Source organism: Psittacula echo (genome assembly GCF_963264785.1).
Source record: "Psittacula echo genome assembly, chromosome: 12".
In the NCBI taxonomy this organism is placed as follows: Eukaryota; Metazoa; Chordata; class Aves; order Psittaciformes; family Psittacidae; genus Psittacula; species Psittacula echo.
In genome coordinates, this window is record NC_137747.1 from 747718 (window position 1) to 763638 (window position 15921).

Below are 15921 nucleotides of genomic sequence, written 5' to 3' on the forward strand. Positions count from 1 at the left end.
TCTCCATGACTCACCCTAAAGCTATAGGAAACAAAAGCTGAAGCTATGTATATGTGATTTCTAGTTCATTTGCTGTTCATTAGAAAGATTTTCTCTCTCTCATTTGCAGCACCCCTGCTGCTGCGTGTTCATTAGGAGAATGGAATGTATTCCAAATATTTCCTAGCTCTGGCAGGGCAGATGGTGGAAAGTAATTTTCCAAACTCTTCTAGAAAAGGGGGAAAAACACACACCCAAATAACCCCAAGTCACCCCCTGCACACCAGAAGAATTTGGCATTTCTGAGTGAAGATGTGCCGTACACTTTCTGTCTCTCTGGTTGTACAGTGCTGTGTGTTGGAGTGGTGGGAAGTGTGTATGAATGGGAATGTATCACATTACATGTGGGATGTTAGCAAGGCTGGGATTTTTTTTCACAGGAAACTGCATTTGCAAAGAGCACACAACAACATGCAGTACCCTAAAAGATGTGTGTGAAGGAGTGAGCAAGATTCATTTCCTTAAATCTTCTGGGCAACCCAATACCTAAGGGGATTCCAGGGAGGGAGGACAGAGCTTGGGCCGTGCTCCAGTTTCTCTGTTCAGCCCCGTGCAGAGGCATGAGGCAAACTGGAAGCTCCTCAGACACACCATCCCCATCCCCTGCCCTTCACCAGCGTGGGCAGAAAGATGTCCAAGTACTCAGAACTGTGGAGGAAGCAGCTCTGCCTGCGTTTCCCTTCTGCTCCCTGCGGAGTTGGGGGAGCACACAAGCCAAGGCCAGATTTAGCTCTTGGATCCACATGAAACATCTCTCTGCTGACTGCTCCCTTCCTTCGTGCTTAGCCTCTTGTCACGGGAGTGGAAGTCGTACACACACACACACAAGGGGAACAGAAAAGCCAAATCAATATGCAGCAGGCAGAGCTGGGAACACAATGCGGGCAAAACAAAGAGCGGGGCTGTATTTACGGCGTTCCCAGTGGCATTCACTTCTTGTGTTTGGAGCTGGTTTCCTCTTTTCACGAGCCTCTTGACCTGCAGATCCCTCTCCTCAGCAGACAGACCCCAAAGCCCAGTGGCTGGATCCTTAGGCCTCTTCAATTCAAACCAGCAAAAGTTTTAACACAGAGCTTGAACTGTGTGCTTGCAGCGAGGCTTTAAGCTCCTTGGAGCTGGCACCTGGGGTTCCTATTTGTTCTCTGGCTCCTGAGGACAGCAGTGGTGCTAAGTCAATACAAACAAACCACAAGAGGCTTGAGGGAGCATGGCAGAGAACTGTAGCCCCAGGACTGTGCCATGCTCTGGCCCGTGGAAGGTGCCTCCAGCTCTGATCTGGGCTGTTAGCTCAGATCAGCACCCCCAAGACCCAGAAACCTGGCAGAACAAGGAACTTCCTCAGAAGGGCATCAGTTGCCCCACCTGTGCCACTGAGACACCCAGCTGTGGAGGGAGGCACTTTGACAGCTCCTGTAAAACCCCATCAGTTTTTCAAATCCAATGTGGTGGATATTCAAGCCCCCTCTTTCTTTGGGCACTCTCACATTGCAGAGTGTGTGGGTGCAGGTGGAGGAGCTGTTGGGGCCTCTCACTTGATTCATTTCATAGAATCATAGAATTATTTAGGTTGGAAAAGATCTTTCAGATCATTGAGTCCAACTGTTAACCCAGTGTTGCCAACTCTACCACTAAACCGTGTCCCCAGGTGCCACATCTACACATCTGAAATACCTTCAGCGATGGGGACTCCACCACTTCCCTGGGCAGCCTGTTCCAGTTGACAATCCTTTTAGGGAAGAATTTTTTCCTAATATCCAAGCTAAAGCTCCCCTGGTGCCATTTGAGGCCATTCCCTCTCATCCTATGGCTTGTTACTTGGGAGAAGAGACAAACCCTCACCTCACTCCATCCTCCTGTCAGGCAGTTGTAGGGAGTGATAAGGTCCTCCCAACCCTTCTCTTCTACAGACTAAACCCCCCCAGGGCCCTCAGCTGTTCCCCATCACACTGTGCTCCAGGCCCTGCACCAGCTCTGTTGCTCTTCTCTGGCCCTGCTCCAGCACCTCAATGTCTCTTTTGTAGTGAGGGACCCAGAACTGAACACAAGATTTGAGGTGCGGCTTCATCAGTGCCCAGTACAAGGGGACGATCACTGCCCTGGCTCTGCTGCCGCACTATTTCCGATACCGGCCAGATGCTCGTGGCCTTTTTGGCTGCCTGAGCACACTGCTGGACATGTTCAGCGGCCATCAATCATCACCCCCGGGTCCCTTTCTGCTGAGCAGCTTTCCAGCCACTCCTCTCCCAGCCTGTAGTGTTGTGTGGGATTGTTGTGACCCAGCACAGCTGAGCCTTTGGGTGCAGATGTATGAAGAAGTGGTTCACAAGCAGACATTTGAAAGAGCACTGTGCACAGGGCAGGAGACACCTCTGAGCCCTTATACAGCTTTCAGGCAGCTCTATCCTGTGGCATCCCACCTTCCTGTAAGCTTAGCCAAGTGTGGATACAGCAGTGTGGTGCGCATTGTGTGACGGTTTTGCGGAAGTAGGGTTGCGAAGCGGATGCTCTGCAGCCACCGTGACCTTAAAACCTATGGCTGGGTCACCCAGCAGAGAATCAGAATTCCTTCCCAATAGCTGAGTGTGGGTGCTCTTCAGGAACTGCTTTTCTGCTTTGGTTAGCCAGAGCTCCTGCCTGCCAGGACTGTCTCACCTCACTGTCAGCTGAGATTCAGGAATGTGTCTCAGCTACATCTAATGCCTCAACCTGTATTTTTTACAGCCTGACACAGTTTTAAACTCCTCTCCATCAGCTATGGCCAGGAGCCTTCAGAGATGAGGAGTGGTTGTAATTGATTCACCAAGACTCCTGCTAATTTGTTTTTGCTCAATTGTTGCAATATATTTCATTGCAAACGATTATGCTCTGGAGTCAAGCTTCCTTCAAGTAATTTACAGTGTAGCCTACGTATGTGTAAGGAATTTATCATGATCGTGGTTTTAATTAAAATGCATATGATAATACCAAAAGGAGAGAGGGGGAGGAAAGGAGGGAATCCAGATTAAGTTTTTAATTGTTTTAATAGTGAGATTTGTTTCCGTAAGAACAGGGCATATTGGTTTCCTTGGAAACATTGGCGATGTATTAACTGTATAAAATCTAGCATAAAAGATTTGCGAAAGTGAAGCCTTTAGGTTCTAACTGATATTATAACTCTCTTCATTTGGAAAATCAGATTCACATGTGGCCCCTGGAGTCCCCAGAAGGTGTCCTTTTTTGTGGTTTTCTCTTAAGCCTTAGAATTAATGATTTCACAGATTATCAGAATCATTAGAAACTTAAAATTGCAGTAACAACAACAAAAAAGCCTTCAACAATTCAATATCCCTGATTCATACAATTTAATTAGATGTGCCTGTAAGTTCTTTTTGTGCCAAGCAGTACCAGGCTCAGGCAAGGCTCTACATGGTTTGAGAAAGAAGTACAAAAATTTGGCGTTTAAACATTCCAGTAAAAGTAGAGATTATTGGTAATGGAGCAGTAGGTGATGTTTTATGTATATCCCACGTTATTTTATTGTATATACCACCACTACCTGGATGTACAATATATAATGCACTCCAGGCAGCTTCAAGTTCAGGGTAATGCTGTAGCTGCTGCCTCGCACAAAGTCTCTGATGCCTCTGTTTTTCCTGGCGTTGGTCTTAGGAAAGAGAGAAACCCCCGAGAACTTCATCCCCAGAGCCAGCACATCAGGTTTGGAGCTCCAACACCCCACGGCACCACAGGAGGTCAAATGTACATTTTAGGGTTGTTCTCATCCGAAGTTAAAACACTTTCTTGTCATCCTCTTTGAAAATCAGCCTCTCAAATTATCAATCTTGTCTCTTTTGTGTTCAAAAAGCCTCGTGAGGGAGGATTCAGCTTTCTGCAGTCAAGTGGGATTGAAACAACCAATTTTAATATCTGTGATTCACCTCTAAGCCCAAACTGTGATGATATAGTGCATCTGGGGATCAAATACTGCAAACGCTCTCTTTTAAACAAAAGGAGGGGGGAAAAAAAGGCTGCAGATAAAGTACCAGATGTAGGATTTTGGACTATCAGAGAAAAGAATGGATGGCTTGGTTTTAGCATGTAAGACTAATCACTCAGTTGAAATCATTTCAGCAGCTGAGTAAATAGACTTACAGAAAGGCATTTATGGGGTCATTTGTGTTCCAGGATCCTCCCTGTTTCCCAGTCCTCCTGTTTGTTTGGTTTTCTGTGTCTTTGGTGTTAAAGCTTCCCAGTTAACAGGTTTATTAGGTAGTGATGACGATATCAAATGCGCAGCTAGGCAATGCACATGGCCCTGCGGCTGCACCGTGGCTGTAGGGCAGAGCAAATGGAGGGCAAGTTCATTGCCCTCCAAGAACAATGGGCCTCTCTGCAGCACGGCGCTGTTCAGCTGCGTGCTTGGCTCGCTGCCACCCAGAGCCATGGCCACTCGAGCCCGAGCTCAGCTCCACCACACACATCTTGTCACCTTCCCATTCTGCTCCGGTGATTCTCACCAGCAGCACCGTGCCTGCTGCCTGCAATTTTCCCAGCCCATCCCGGGTGACTTCCTGAGCGTTGTTTCCCAAAGCAGTACTTTGGGGGGGCATAAAATAACCGGAGCCCAACGGGAGGTTAGGAGGTTCAGGGCACGGTTGGGGCAGCGGAACCCTGTAGGCCCCGCCGCTGATGTATGTGCACAGAACCAGCTCGGGCACCAGACCCTGCGCAGGGAGCGCGTACCCGATGGGCACAGCGAGCGCAGGCCGAGCCCTGGCTGCCGGCCCGCGGCGGGGCTCCTCGGCGGTGCTGGAGCTACCGCGTCCCACCGGCGGGCCAGGGCTGCCCTGTGAGGGGAGAGCTGCGGATGCAGCCACACGCGCCCTGCTCCGCAGCCGCGGGCGCCGCGTTCCCCCGAGCACCGCACGCTGGCTCTTTAAGGCGGCGGCGCGGGAAGGAGCGAGCTGCGCCTTTGTCACAGCTCCGGGTCACCGCGCGGTCACGGCCCCGCCCCACGTGGAGTTAGAGCCCACATAGCCGGCAGCGCCCCGCCTCTCTCCGCTAATTGGTTACCGTGCCCTCCGGCCGCCGGCTGCTCCGCTTCTGATTGGCTGAGCGCGGGCGTCATTTACAGGCGGAGGGCGGAGTAACGCGTGTCCGTGACACCGGGCGCCGTCCGGGGGCGATTTAAAGGGTCAGAGCTCCGCAGGGTGTGCGGTCCCGGTGGGCTGGGGCTACGGGGCCGCGGCCAGGGACAGCCCCTGTGCCCCGGTCCCGCAGCAGGCTCGGGTGGCAACGATGTCGGGCCGAGGTTGTAATGATCGGGGCAGGGGCGCCGGCCCGGCCTGTGTTTGCCCGGCGGGGTTGCGCTGCCATCGCCCGAGTGCAGGCAGAGCCCGAGCCGCATGGTCTCGCTTTTCACGCAAGACACAAAAGGAGTTAAACCCAGAGCAGTTGGGTGTTGGCAAACACGAATGTGTTGTGTGTGTGTGTACGTATCTAACCACGTATGTGAGAGCACGGGGGTATGTGGGCATCGTGTGAGGACAGGGCAACTCATGAACTGTTGGCAGCTGCTCCGCTTCCAAGCGACTGCATGGGGATTCTGGCAGCAAAGCTGCTGTGAGTGGCTCTGTGCTGGCTTTCAGCGTGACTGAAGTACTTCCTCCGATGAGCTGAAGTCTTCGCGTGGGTATGTCAGCGAGCAGCCAGGGGGGTCAGGGTCACCTTTGTTCTCCAAAGACCCATTCCTCTCTCCAAAATGCCTGTTGTTCCATCAAGAAAACTCATGGGTTATTTTATGTTTGTGCATCTAAAACGCTTTCCCTAGCGCTAGCACAAGAAACTGAAATGTTTCCAGCTGGGGAGCTGTGAATTCCAAGGGCGACTATTTTTTGTTAGTGAAGTGATACATTTCCTACCAGTGCCTCCAATAAAATGTAAAGGTAGGGTGGAGTCTTTCCAGTGACATCAGCTAGAGTTGTATCAGGCCCCAGATGAGACAGAACGGGCTGGAATAACATTCTGGTGGCTTCAGTAAAACTTTTCATTACAAACAAATACTCATTGACATTTTAGCCTTACTGGTTGGGAACAAAACCTCCCAAAAATTCCTGGGGTGTATTAGAAGGGGGGTGGTCAGTAGGTCGAGAGAGGTCCTCCTTCCCCTCTACTCTGCCCTGGTGAGACCGCATCTGGAATATTGTGTCCAGTTCTGGGCCCCTCAGTTCAAGAAGGACAGGGACCTGCTGGGGAGAGTCCAGCGCAGGGCAACTAAGATGATTAAGGGAGTGGAGCATCTCCCTTATGAGGAAAGGCTGAGGGAGCTGGGTCTCTATAATTTGGAGAAGAGGAGACTGAGGGGTGACCTTATTAGTGTATATAAATATATAAAGGGGGAGTGTCACGAGGATGGAGCCAGGCTCTTCTCAGTGGCAAACAATGATAGGACAAGGGGTAATGGGTACAAACTGGAACACAAGAGGTTCCACTTAAACTTGAGAAGAAACTTCTTCTCAGTGAGGGTGACAGAACACTGGAACAGGCTGCCCAGGGGGGTTGTGGAGTCTCCTTCTCTGGAGACATTCAAAACTCACCTGGACACATTCCTGTGTAACCTTATCTAGGTGTTCCTGCTCTGGCAGGGGGATTGGACTAGATGATCTTTTGAGGTTCCTTCCAATCTCTAACATACTGTGATACTGTGATACTGTGAAATGGGACCCAACCCAGTGCTGTGCAGAGCTGGGAAACAAGCACTTGGGAAGAGGCAGCTGTGAACTGTCTGAGTTGGTGACAGCAGCTCCTGTCCCAGGGTCATCGTCTTGCGTTGGCTGATGTCACAGCGGGAAGGAAGGGGAGAAGAGGGCAAGTGAGTGGGTTCCCAGTGAGGGGTGAGGATTTCGGAGCCCTTTAGGTGCAATATTGTTCGAGGTCGGTTATTGACACTTTGCAAATGGGTTGAAGTCTCAGAAGGAGAATGCTTCTGCTGTTCCAAACAAGGATGAGGGCTTGTCTAATGAAGACTTAATTCGCAGCATGTGAATTTTTGTACACTTTAGATCATACCTGAGATGTAGCTGTACTGACTTTCAAAAGCAAACAAGCCCTTAGCTAAAACTGGCGAGCATCTGTGTCCCTGCCCAGCATTGTTCTCCTGTCACAGCAGAGGTCCTGTTCTAATTGTTGAAGAGAATACTTGAGTTTCTGGTACTGAACAGTTAATAAATTAAGAGGTTAGTCACCAAAAGTGGAAACCATGTCTGGAATTGTTAGAAATAAGGCTTGCTTGAAAATAAATATAGAATTATTCACCATGGTAACTATTGCCCTATTGCGTTAGTGCATATTGATTTAACATTAATCCAAAGACTAATGCTGTGAAGTATTTGGTCTCTTTAATGGACAACTGTTTAGTTAACAAAGCTTTGGGGAGTTGTGGAGTTTTTTATTTTTCCTTAGATCACCTCACCCACTTTCGGAAGAACATGATTTGACTCTAAGGTTACATATTTCTCACATGGATCTCTCTTTCCAATAACATTTTAGGAATTTACCCTTAGTGCTGCACTGTAACGATTATGCGGCGTTGCTCCAATCTTTAATACCTAAGTGTTGCACTGAGGAATAAAGGGACAGATTTAAATGTGACTGCAGAGGCAAACGCCTGTGTCCCATGTGTCCCTTGCAATGGCTGAAGAGCACAGTGAGCAGCTCGGCTCACCCTGAAATTCCCACAAAAGCGGGAAGCGAAGGGAGATCTCATAGTGCCAGCCTCATCCTGGAGCCATCAGAGGTATCTCTAGGGAGAACATGAAAAGAAACTGAAGAAAGCTTATCAGTGACAGAGTACAGAGGCCAAAATCAACAAAAGTGTATTCCAGGAGAGCAGCACTTGCTCTGACAAACAGCAGTGGGCTGGAGGGTGGATAGCGTTATTACAAAGTACAGGGTGAAGCATTTAAATTAGCTGATGTACTTTTAAGTTTTACAAGCCCATCTGGGATGACTTTAATTATTTGTTCGTAAATCATGGTGAAAAAATGCTGATTGTTTTTAAAGCCACATTCAGTCGTTCAGATGAAGTTGGGATGATGGTAAACAGTGCATTTTTTAAACCAGCATTGACTTGCAAACAGTTTTTTTCTCTGTATTTTTCAAGGAGGTTAGGGAGACGTGTGAACTTGCAGCAGCCTGCATCTGAAACTGGAGCCTTGATCCACCAGAGCTCTGCAAACTTGTAGAAACACCCCCCTGGAACAAGGCAGCTGATTCACGGGGTGTGGGCAGGCACCTTTCCCCCTGCGGAGCCGGCTCTTCCACCGCTCATCCAAGCCCGGGCACTGCGTCTTCCTACCTGCACTGCCTCAGACACTGGTGCTGGTTTGGATCTTGGGAGATGCCTCCACCAAGGCTTCTCTGCCACAGCGCTCATCCCCAGCACACCCTGTCAGCAAACAGGCCTCCGGCCGTGCTCTTCCATGTGCCACCCTGTCTCCCATTCCCTGGGCCTATAGGTGATGCTGTGATGGGTTGTGAAAGGCAAAGCCATGCTTGAAAAGCAGAGGGCAAAGCCGTGCTTGAAAAGCAGAGAGAGCAAAGGAGGACTCTGTAACCCACCAGGCAAGGATCTGACCTGCCACAGGAGAACAACCTGTTTCTTAAAGCTGCATTTACTTCCTTAAGACCATTTAAGGATGTGTGTGGGTCTTAAAATACAATAATTCTGAATCAAACACAAACTATGGCCACATCTACACAGCTGATGATCTGGGAGGGCTGGTGCTGGGAGGCTGCTGCTGGCTGTTATCTCACACAACATAAGGAAGCATGTAGTGTTCACCTTGACTTAATTTATGGTGGTGCTATGTATTTTAAGTGCGAAGGACTGTTAGTTGCAAGCTGGTGGGCTTGGCTTAGTTTACAGCCACCTTTTATGGCCAGTCTAGCAAGGTCCATTGGGAAAGGGTCTCTAATATCCAGCTGCCAAGTGTTTTAAAAAGGAAAAGATGTATTTCCAGCTAAATAATAATAGAAGTGGGTTGATCAGTAAAGCTGTCTTAACTGGCATTTGTCTTCAGAGTTTTGACCACGTGTGCCTTGCTTTAAGCATTTCTAGAAATTTCCCTGGCATGAAAAAAATGGAGACTCCAGGACCTGAAGGAATTAGCCAAAAGGCAGGTAGGAATTCTCCCTCCTGCATTACTGATGAGGAAACCGAGGCTGGGAACAAAATACAGAAATAGAATTGGAAATGCTTTATTCCCAGTTGTAGCATAGATTTTGGGGGGTAATTGTCCCTCTCTGCCAGGCCTGCACTGAGCCCCGTGCTGCTGCCATGTTGAGGAACTGTACTCGTATGGTTGTTCACGTCTGCTCAGCATGGAAAAGCACAAACTCCTCACAGCTCATTTCTATCCGAGCCACAAGATCCCCTTCCGTGTTTCCTTTGGATTAGTAATTGTTGGGAGTTACCATCTGTCGAGTGGCAAAGAGTAAAAGATTAAACAACCTGGCAATTCCTTGTTCCTTCACTTCAGGCGCTTTCACGGGACTGGATGGGGAGTGAAGCACAGGCGTGTATTTAGCATTAGTTTGTAAGCAGTCACGTAGGCATGAATTCCACTTTTTTGGGGGGAATAAAGGTTAAACTGTACTGGTGAGCAGCACCGTGCCTGACCTGACTCTGGACACCATCTGCCCTGTACGATCTCTGTAGCTCTGTATTAGGGCTGGGAGCCTGTCCCTTCCTTATTGCATCCCTCGGGAGCATGGGCCCCGCAAGGGCCTCTCCAGGTATTATGAGAAAATACCCTTTCTTACAGAATACCTGAAGCTGCTCTGATCTCCCAGTGACAGCATTCACAGAGTCTTATAGCAGCTACTTTGCACCACTGTAGTTAAGCTTGTTTCAGCATTTTCATCATAAACCTCTTTCACAGCTTTATTTCCCAGAAAATTAACGACAATCTGTCTTGGTTAAGACTCTGCACACCAAGCCCTCAGGAAAAGGTGATGGTTTTAACTTTTACCTGTCAAAAAAGTGAATCGGGTTCCTCCATTTTAAAGTGTGAAACAAAAATGGGAGTTTCTGTCTGAAACAGTTCGGTAGAAGGGAGTGTTGTTATTTCCACACTGGAGCTAACGGCAGAATTTACACCAAGTTCAGACGCTTACAGGTGCCTCCCCCCCCCCCCCCAATTTCTTTTCCTCTCTCTCCCATTTTCTGTTGGAAGTGCTGCATGCGGGAGCTGTCTGCGCAAGCCGAGCCCAGGACTCCGCGCCTCCCGTTCTTTTGTGTGCGCCGTGGGGCCGAGCCTGCCCCGCGGGTGGATGCCCCGCAGCCCGGGTGCTGATGGGCACGGCTGCGAAATCCCCGCCCGGCCCCTGCGCCGCGGGCAGCTGACGGTGCGGGCGAGAAATGAAACCGGCACCTGCGGGCGGGCGGGAACCCCGGACCCCACGGACACCCTCGGTGCCTCCCCGGGCCTTTCTCCGCCGCCCGCCCGTCGGCAGCGCGGGGCGCGCGCCGCAGCCCGGAGCGCGCTCCCGCCGAGCCCCCCCACTCCCCCCGGCGGCGGCGGCGGCGCGGGGGAAAGGGCAGTCCCCGTCTGGCGCTGACGTCACAGAGCCCGCCCGCGGCTGGCGGCGGCGCGCGGCCTCGTCCCCGTGGCCGTGAATGAGCGCGGGGGGCGGGAGCGGAGCGGGAGCGGGCGGGCAGCGCTCCCACCGCGTCCCAGCGCGCCGCGGCCACAAAACTGCGGGGCTGCCGCGCACCGGGCCCAGCGCAGCCGCTCCCCGCGACCGAGGAGGCGCGGGGCAGCCGCCTCTTAGCCCTATAGAGCCAAGCCGTACAGAGCCGAGCCCGGCCGTACAGAGCCGAGCCGAGCCGCTGCGGGGGGCGCTGCTCGCTCCGCGCCGCGCCGGGTTTTTCATTTCCAATTTTTGATCACAGCTGCATTTCCCTCCCCCCGCCCCCCCGCGCCGAGGAGGAGTCCCGGCTTTATGTGTCGCTGCCCGGGGAGCGCTCGGCGGCCGCCAAGTTCTTTGTGTCGCCGTCGCCGTCTTTTTTTTTTTTTTTTTTTCCTTTTTTTTTTTTTTTTTTTTTTTAATTTTAAATGTACAACTTCATGGGGCTGAACAGCACGGCCGTAGCTATTCAGCCCAATGTGTCCTGCACATGCAACTGCAAAAGGTCTTTGTTCCAGAGCATGGAGATCAGTAAGTACTTGTCCTACTGCGGCTGCCGCGGGGCCGGCCCCGGTTTCCCCCGGGTGTGAGGGGGGGGCAGTGCGGGTGGGGAAGTTTCCGCGGCGGCTTCCAGCGCTGCGCTTCCGTGGAGTGATTACTGCTGTATCCCCCCCCCCCAGTGCTCTCATCTGTTGCGGTGTACGCGGTGCGGGTGTGACACGGCGCGGGTGAGCGCTGAAAAGGGTGCCGGGCTGGCGGGGCAGCTCCCAGCTCTTCCCCATCTCACGCACCTCGCGCGTTGCCCCGTGATGCTCTGACCGGTGCTTCCGCGTGTCTGCCGGGCAACGGGGGTGCCGCTGACCGCCCCCGAGCCTGCTCCGGGGGTCCGCGCCAGGCCCGGTGTTCATCACCTTCCTCTGGTTACGGGGGGGGAGCGCTGCAGTCCGGACACCCGGGTGGGACTTACTTATATTTGGGAACCTGCTCCCCCGCCTCCAGCCCCTGGGGGCTTTTTGTTACGAGGGGCTATTTGCAGGTTTTATTAGTGTTTTAAACCCTCGCAGAGTGGCGGTGAGGACAGTGCCTGACCTAAATACCCACTACTTTTCTGTTTGCTCTTTCCCTCTTGGAGATGAAGTGCGCGGAGGTGAGAGAGAAAGACCATTTATTGCTGAGGAAGGAGAAGTGAGTTGGTTTCTCTGGCAATTTAATGCAGATGGTATTTGCTGTGAAGGGAAGGGTTTTGAGGCATCCCAGGCTGGGCGGGTTGTCAAGAGTTGTACCCGCTTAGCACCTTGTTCTGTGTTGTGAAATCTAAATCTGACACAGACTAATGCAAAATGGCCCAAAATGAAAACTTGGGAAAGAGTCTTGGTTTTGCATATATTCCTGGCACTGCGATGGGGCAGGCTCACGCTCGGTGCATGCAGGGGAAAGTCAGCTGAGCTCTGCCTGGTTCTTCTAGCACAGCGTTTGCCCCGTCACCTCCAGTGGGGCTGCAGAGCGGTATTTTAGAGCCAGCATCTATCCCTTGGTATTCTGGGTGGCTTTTGTCCAGTGTCATCTGCCTTCGCCTTCTCCGGTTTCATCGTTGTTTTATTCAGGTGTCTGAGTCCTGGAGAAGGTCTGTAGGCATTTGTATGCTAGGTACTAAAATGTGTTCCTTCTGAATTTTAGCATAAACCATACCCTTTTACTGTATGCACATTTAATCTTGATTTAATCTCATTCGTGTTCAGACAAAACTAAGCTGGATTTGCCTGATTTTATTAACACTATGGGTACTGAATAGACCATTATTCTTCCCTGACTTTAACAGGCCGGGCTAGATGTGCATACCAATAGCACTGTATAAATAATGAAGATACAGTTCTTTTTTTGTGTCAGCCAATTGGTGAACATAAACTGTGTCCCACAGAATTGCAAGGATGAGAGACTTGACTTTGTGTCAGATCAAGGCTCGTGGTTATGATAAAAGTTGTGAATTAAAATATGTAATGTCTTTTGAAGAAAAGGCTTCTCTTCCAGCCTAACTCTTGACTTGAGGTTATGTTGAAACAACTCAGGCTTTGTAATTCTATTCCTTGGCTTTTTAGAAATAGCGTATTTTATATTTTTTTCCCCATTTTTTTCAGCATATGCAAGGCTTGGGAGGGCGCAGGTGCCGGTTATGGACGTGGGGTGGTAGGCTGGGGACAGTAGAGTGTATGCTGGAGGACACCTTGCCTGGATTTGATGTGTGTCACGGGAGCCTGGTGCCGTGCGGCTCCCGAGATCCTTCCTGCACCCGCGCCCCGTGTGAGCCACTCGGCGCTGGGATCCTGGCACTCTGGCACCGAGTTCCCATCAGCTCCCGGGAGCCTTGGATTGAGCTCCCTTAATGCTGCCTCCCTTACCTCATTTTTGGGTTCTATATCGCCAGTGTTATTTATTTATTTGCTGCCGATGGCGGGCAGCATTAGCTCACCTCTGTGCTACAGGAGGGCTTTGGTTGCACTGCAAAGGCTGTTACCTGATCGCTTCCTCCACCTGGGTTCAGTGGAAAGGACAGAGTTGAGCTTCCCTGAGATAAATTCATTATATAGTTTCCCCCCACCTCCAATCACTTGAATTTATTTCTCTTTCTCATACGTCTTTGAGCAGCTACCACCAGATGCTATTTAATTTTCTAGCCAAAAGTTGCCACGCAGGAATGCTTCAGGAAGGTGGCATAGCTGTAAACTCTTTTAATCTACCCCTCTAATTAGGTTAACTGTACAACTGATCCCCAAAAATATTTCTTTGCAGGCTTTATTCCATCTGGCAGGCTGCGGCGCTGTGGTGGAGGAAGCAGCTGGGTTCTGTGTGTGGCGCTCCCAGATTAGGATTAGAAAAGGGCTTTTTGGGGGGCGGGGAGCAGAGTCTCGCCCGCTGGGGCTGTAGTGCCAATACACCAGGCGGCTTTAAGCAGCCAGACGTCTGTGCCCGTCTGTGCCCGTGGTCTCTAATCGCTTCGGCTGGGTGAAAGAGGTCAGGGGTGATTGTCGTGGTGGAAGAGCCTCTAAATAACTAATTATTTGGCACAGGGAACATGCTGCCTTCCCGGCGGCTTCCCCTCTCGCTCCTCCAGGGCATCCCAGCTCCAATACTATGGCCCTGCAGGCACTTGCCCTGGAGGATAAGGGGATGCTGCCTCCGCCGGCACCCGGGCATCCCTGTGAAAGGATGACTGGGGCACAGGGCATGAGGGCAGGTAGGGGCTTTGCTCGTGCAGTGCCATTCGGGAGGTTAAGATGTGTTGTTGATCTTCTCAGGAGATGAGGCCGTTCCCCTTGCCTTGCCAGGGTCAGAGCAGTGTGCCTGGCCCGTGGTGGGCTGGGGCAAGCGAACCGAGAGAGGTGGTTTGTGTCCAGGCGAGGACTTCCAGGTTTTCACATTCTTTGTTTTAATAACAAACCAAAGGCAGATGGCTCAGCTAGGGATCGCGTCTCCTTTCCACTTCAGACTGCTTTTCTGGCAGATAGGTTTCTTTCCTGATGCTGTGTCAACGGCAGTTACGGCTTCTTCCAGGGCAGAGTGGGTAGTAGCCATGTACTTCTTTCTTGCCCCCAAGTTTTCCTTGAGGAAGGAGGGACGGGAGAGCTGCTACCGGTGTTTCAGCAAGCCAGAGAGCGTTTGCACAGAGCGTGCTCAGCTTGTGGCATCTCAGTTTGACTCCAGCCAACCCGGTCTGTTCCCTGTGTCTGGCTCTGGCCGTGGGTCTGTGGCAGGTGCTGCTTTTTGCTGAGATCTGCGTCCCCAGGTACAATATAGGAGGAGTGGAGCAGGATGGCTTTTGCTTATGGTGGCCTAAGAACTGCCTGTAGTGCCCTTGGCCGTCCCCAGGGACCCTGTCAATCTGCGGCCCCAGCACTGCAGGTCCTACCTTTTGTACCCAGGGCAGGAGGGAAAGCCCTAATTCCCTGTGCCTGGATAGCACAGGGGTCTCAAAATTACAGCTAATTTTGTGCCCTCAGGCAGTGATTCTAATCTTAGTGTTTTATAATTGGTGTTGAATGGGAGAGTGAAAATACACAGGGGAGGAAATGGGGGAAAAATAGTCAAAACTCTGATTTTGTCCTCTGGGTGAACACCTGGGTTGTGTCGTGCTGCACAGCAGGGCCGGCACACACAGCATCAGAGGTGATCCTGTGTAATCAGAGGTGATTGTATATAATACAAACTGGAGAGAAGACATGGGTAATTTTTCCTTTTCAGTCAGTATCAGGGTATATTCCGAGGATGATGCTTGATACCAAGCCCTAATGAAGGCATCCTCTACCCCATGAATAAGCCTTTGGCTTGCCTTGGTTTTATTTAGTAGTATGTTTTCAGATCTTGATTGTGAGAGGAGCGGCACTGAAGGGTGTGTGGGAAACAACCACCATATTCCGTTCCTTAAAACCAGGAATTCCCAAGGTAAGGTCTGGGATCAGCTCTGAATTTTCAGGGTATTTAATTAGCTAAACTACCATTGCTTCCTTTGCAGATGGAGAGTACCTACAAATGTTTGTTCTAATTCAGTTTTGCTGTTGCTCACCAAATATGCTAATATTTTTAGATTTCCCAGGCTGAGAGTTGGTGGCATGATAAATCCAGTTTTAGAAAGAATTTGTAAACCTGAATTATAAATGGATAGACATGAGGAGACCTTTCCAAGGGAAGTACCAAAATATATGGTGTCACTGATAGACAGTAATTACCATCCAGCTTCTTTCCTGAATAACTCACTGTACAATCATGCCTGGTGGTCTTGTTTCAGGTAATAGCAACCGTCAGAATTTGGTAACCCTAATTAGCTAAAAAAGGTCATTTATTTGCAGTGGTGTTTCATGTAAAAACTGACTACCAGTTTGCTCCTTGGAAGGAGATCCGGAGTGCAGTTTGTCTTATCAGATCCCTCCAGTTCTCCAATGCACGGTGCATCTGTTGGTGCTGTGTTCCAGCAAAGTAATAAAGCCTGGCTGGACGGCTGGCGAGGAGAGAGGTACAAGGGCCACTTTGCTGCAATTAGGTGGAAACTTGCTTCACATCATGAGCACACTCCCAGACGTCCATAAGGCAAAGGAATCATTAATGTTGACAAGGGTGTTTTATGCGGTGTTTTCTGTCTGTGGGGCTAAATTGCTGGGTGATTATTTTACAATTGTTTTGGGTGGTAGAAGGTAGGTCACTTGGGCAGATCCCCTTTGAGGA

General features: G+C 50.6%; 1 protein-coding gene across 1 annotated transcript in view; it reads left to right on the plus strand.

Annotated features, from left to right (window-relative positions):
• The first annotated feature begins 10623 nt into the window (after nt 1-10623).
• Nucleotides 10624-15921, plus strand: part of PMEPA1 (prostate transmembrane protein, androgen induced 1) — a 47346-nt gene continuing 42048 nt past the window's right edge. Inside the window, exon 1 of the mRNA XM_080628003.1 lies at nt 10624-11238. Coding sequence (XP_080484129.1) covers nt 11136-11238 — 103 coding nt within the window. The 5' untranslated portion in view covers nt 10624-11135. The remainder of the gene's footprint in view (nt 11239-15921) is intronic.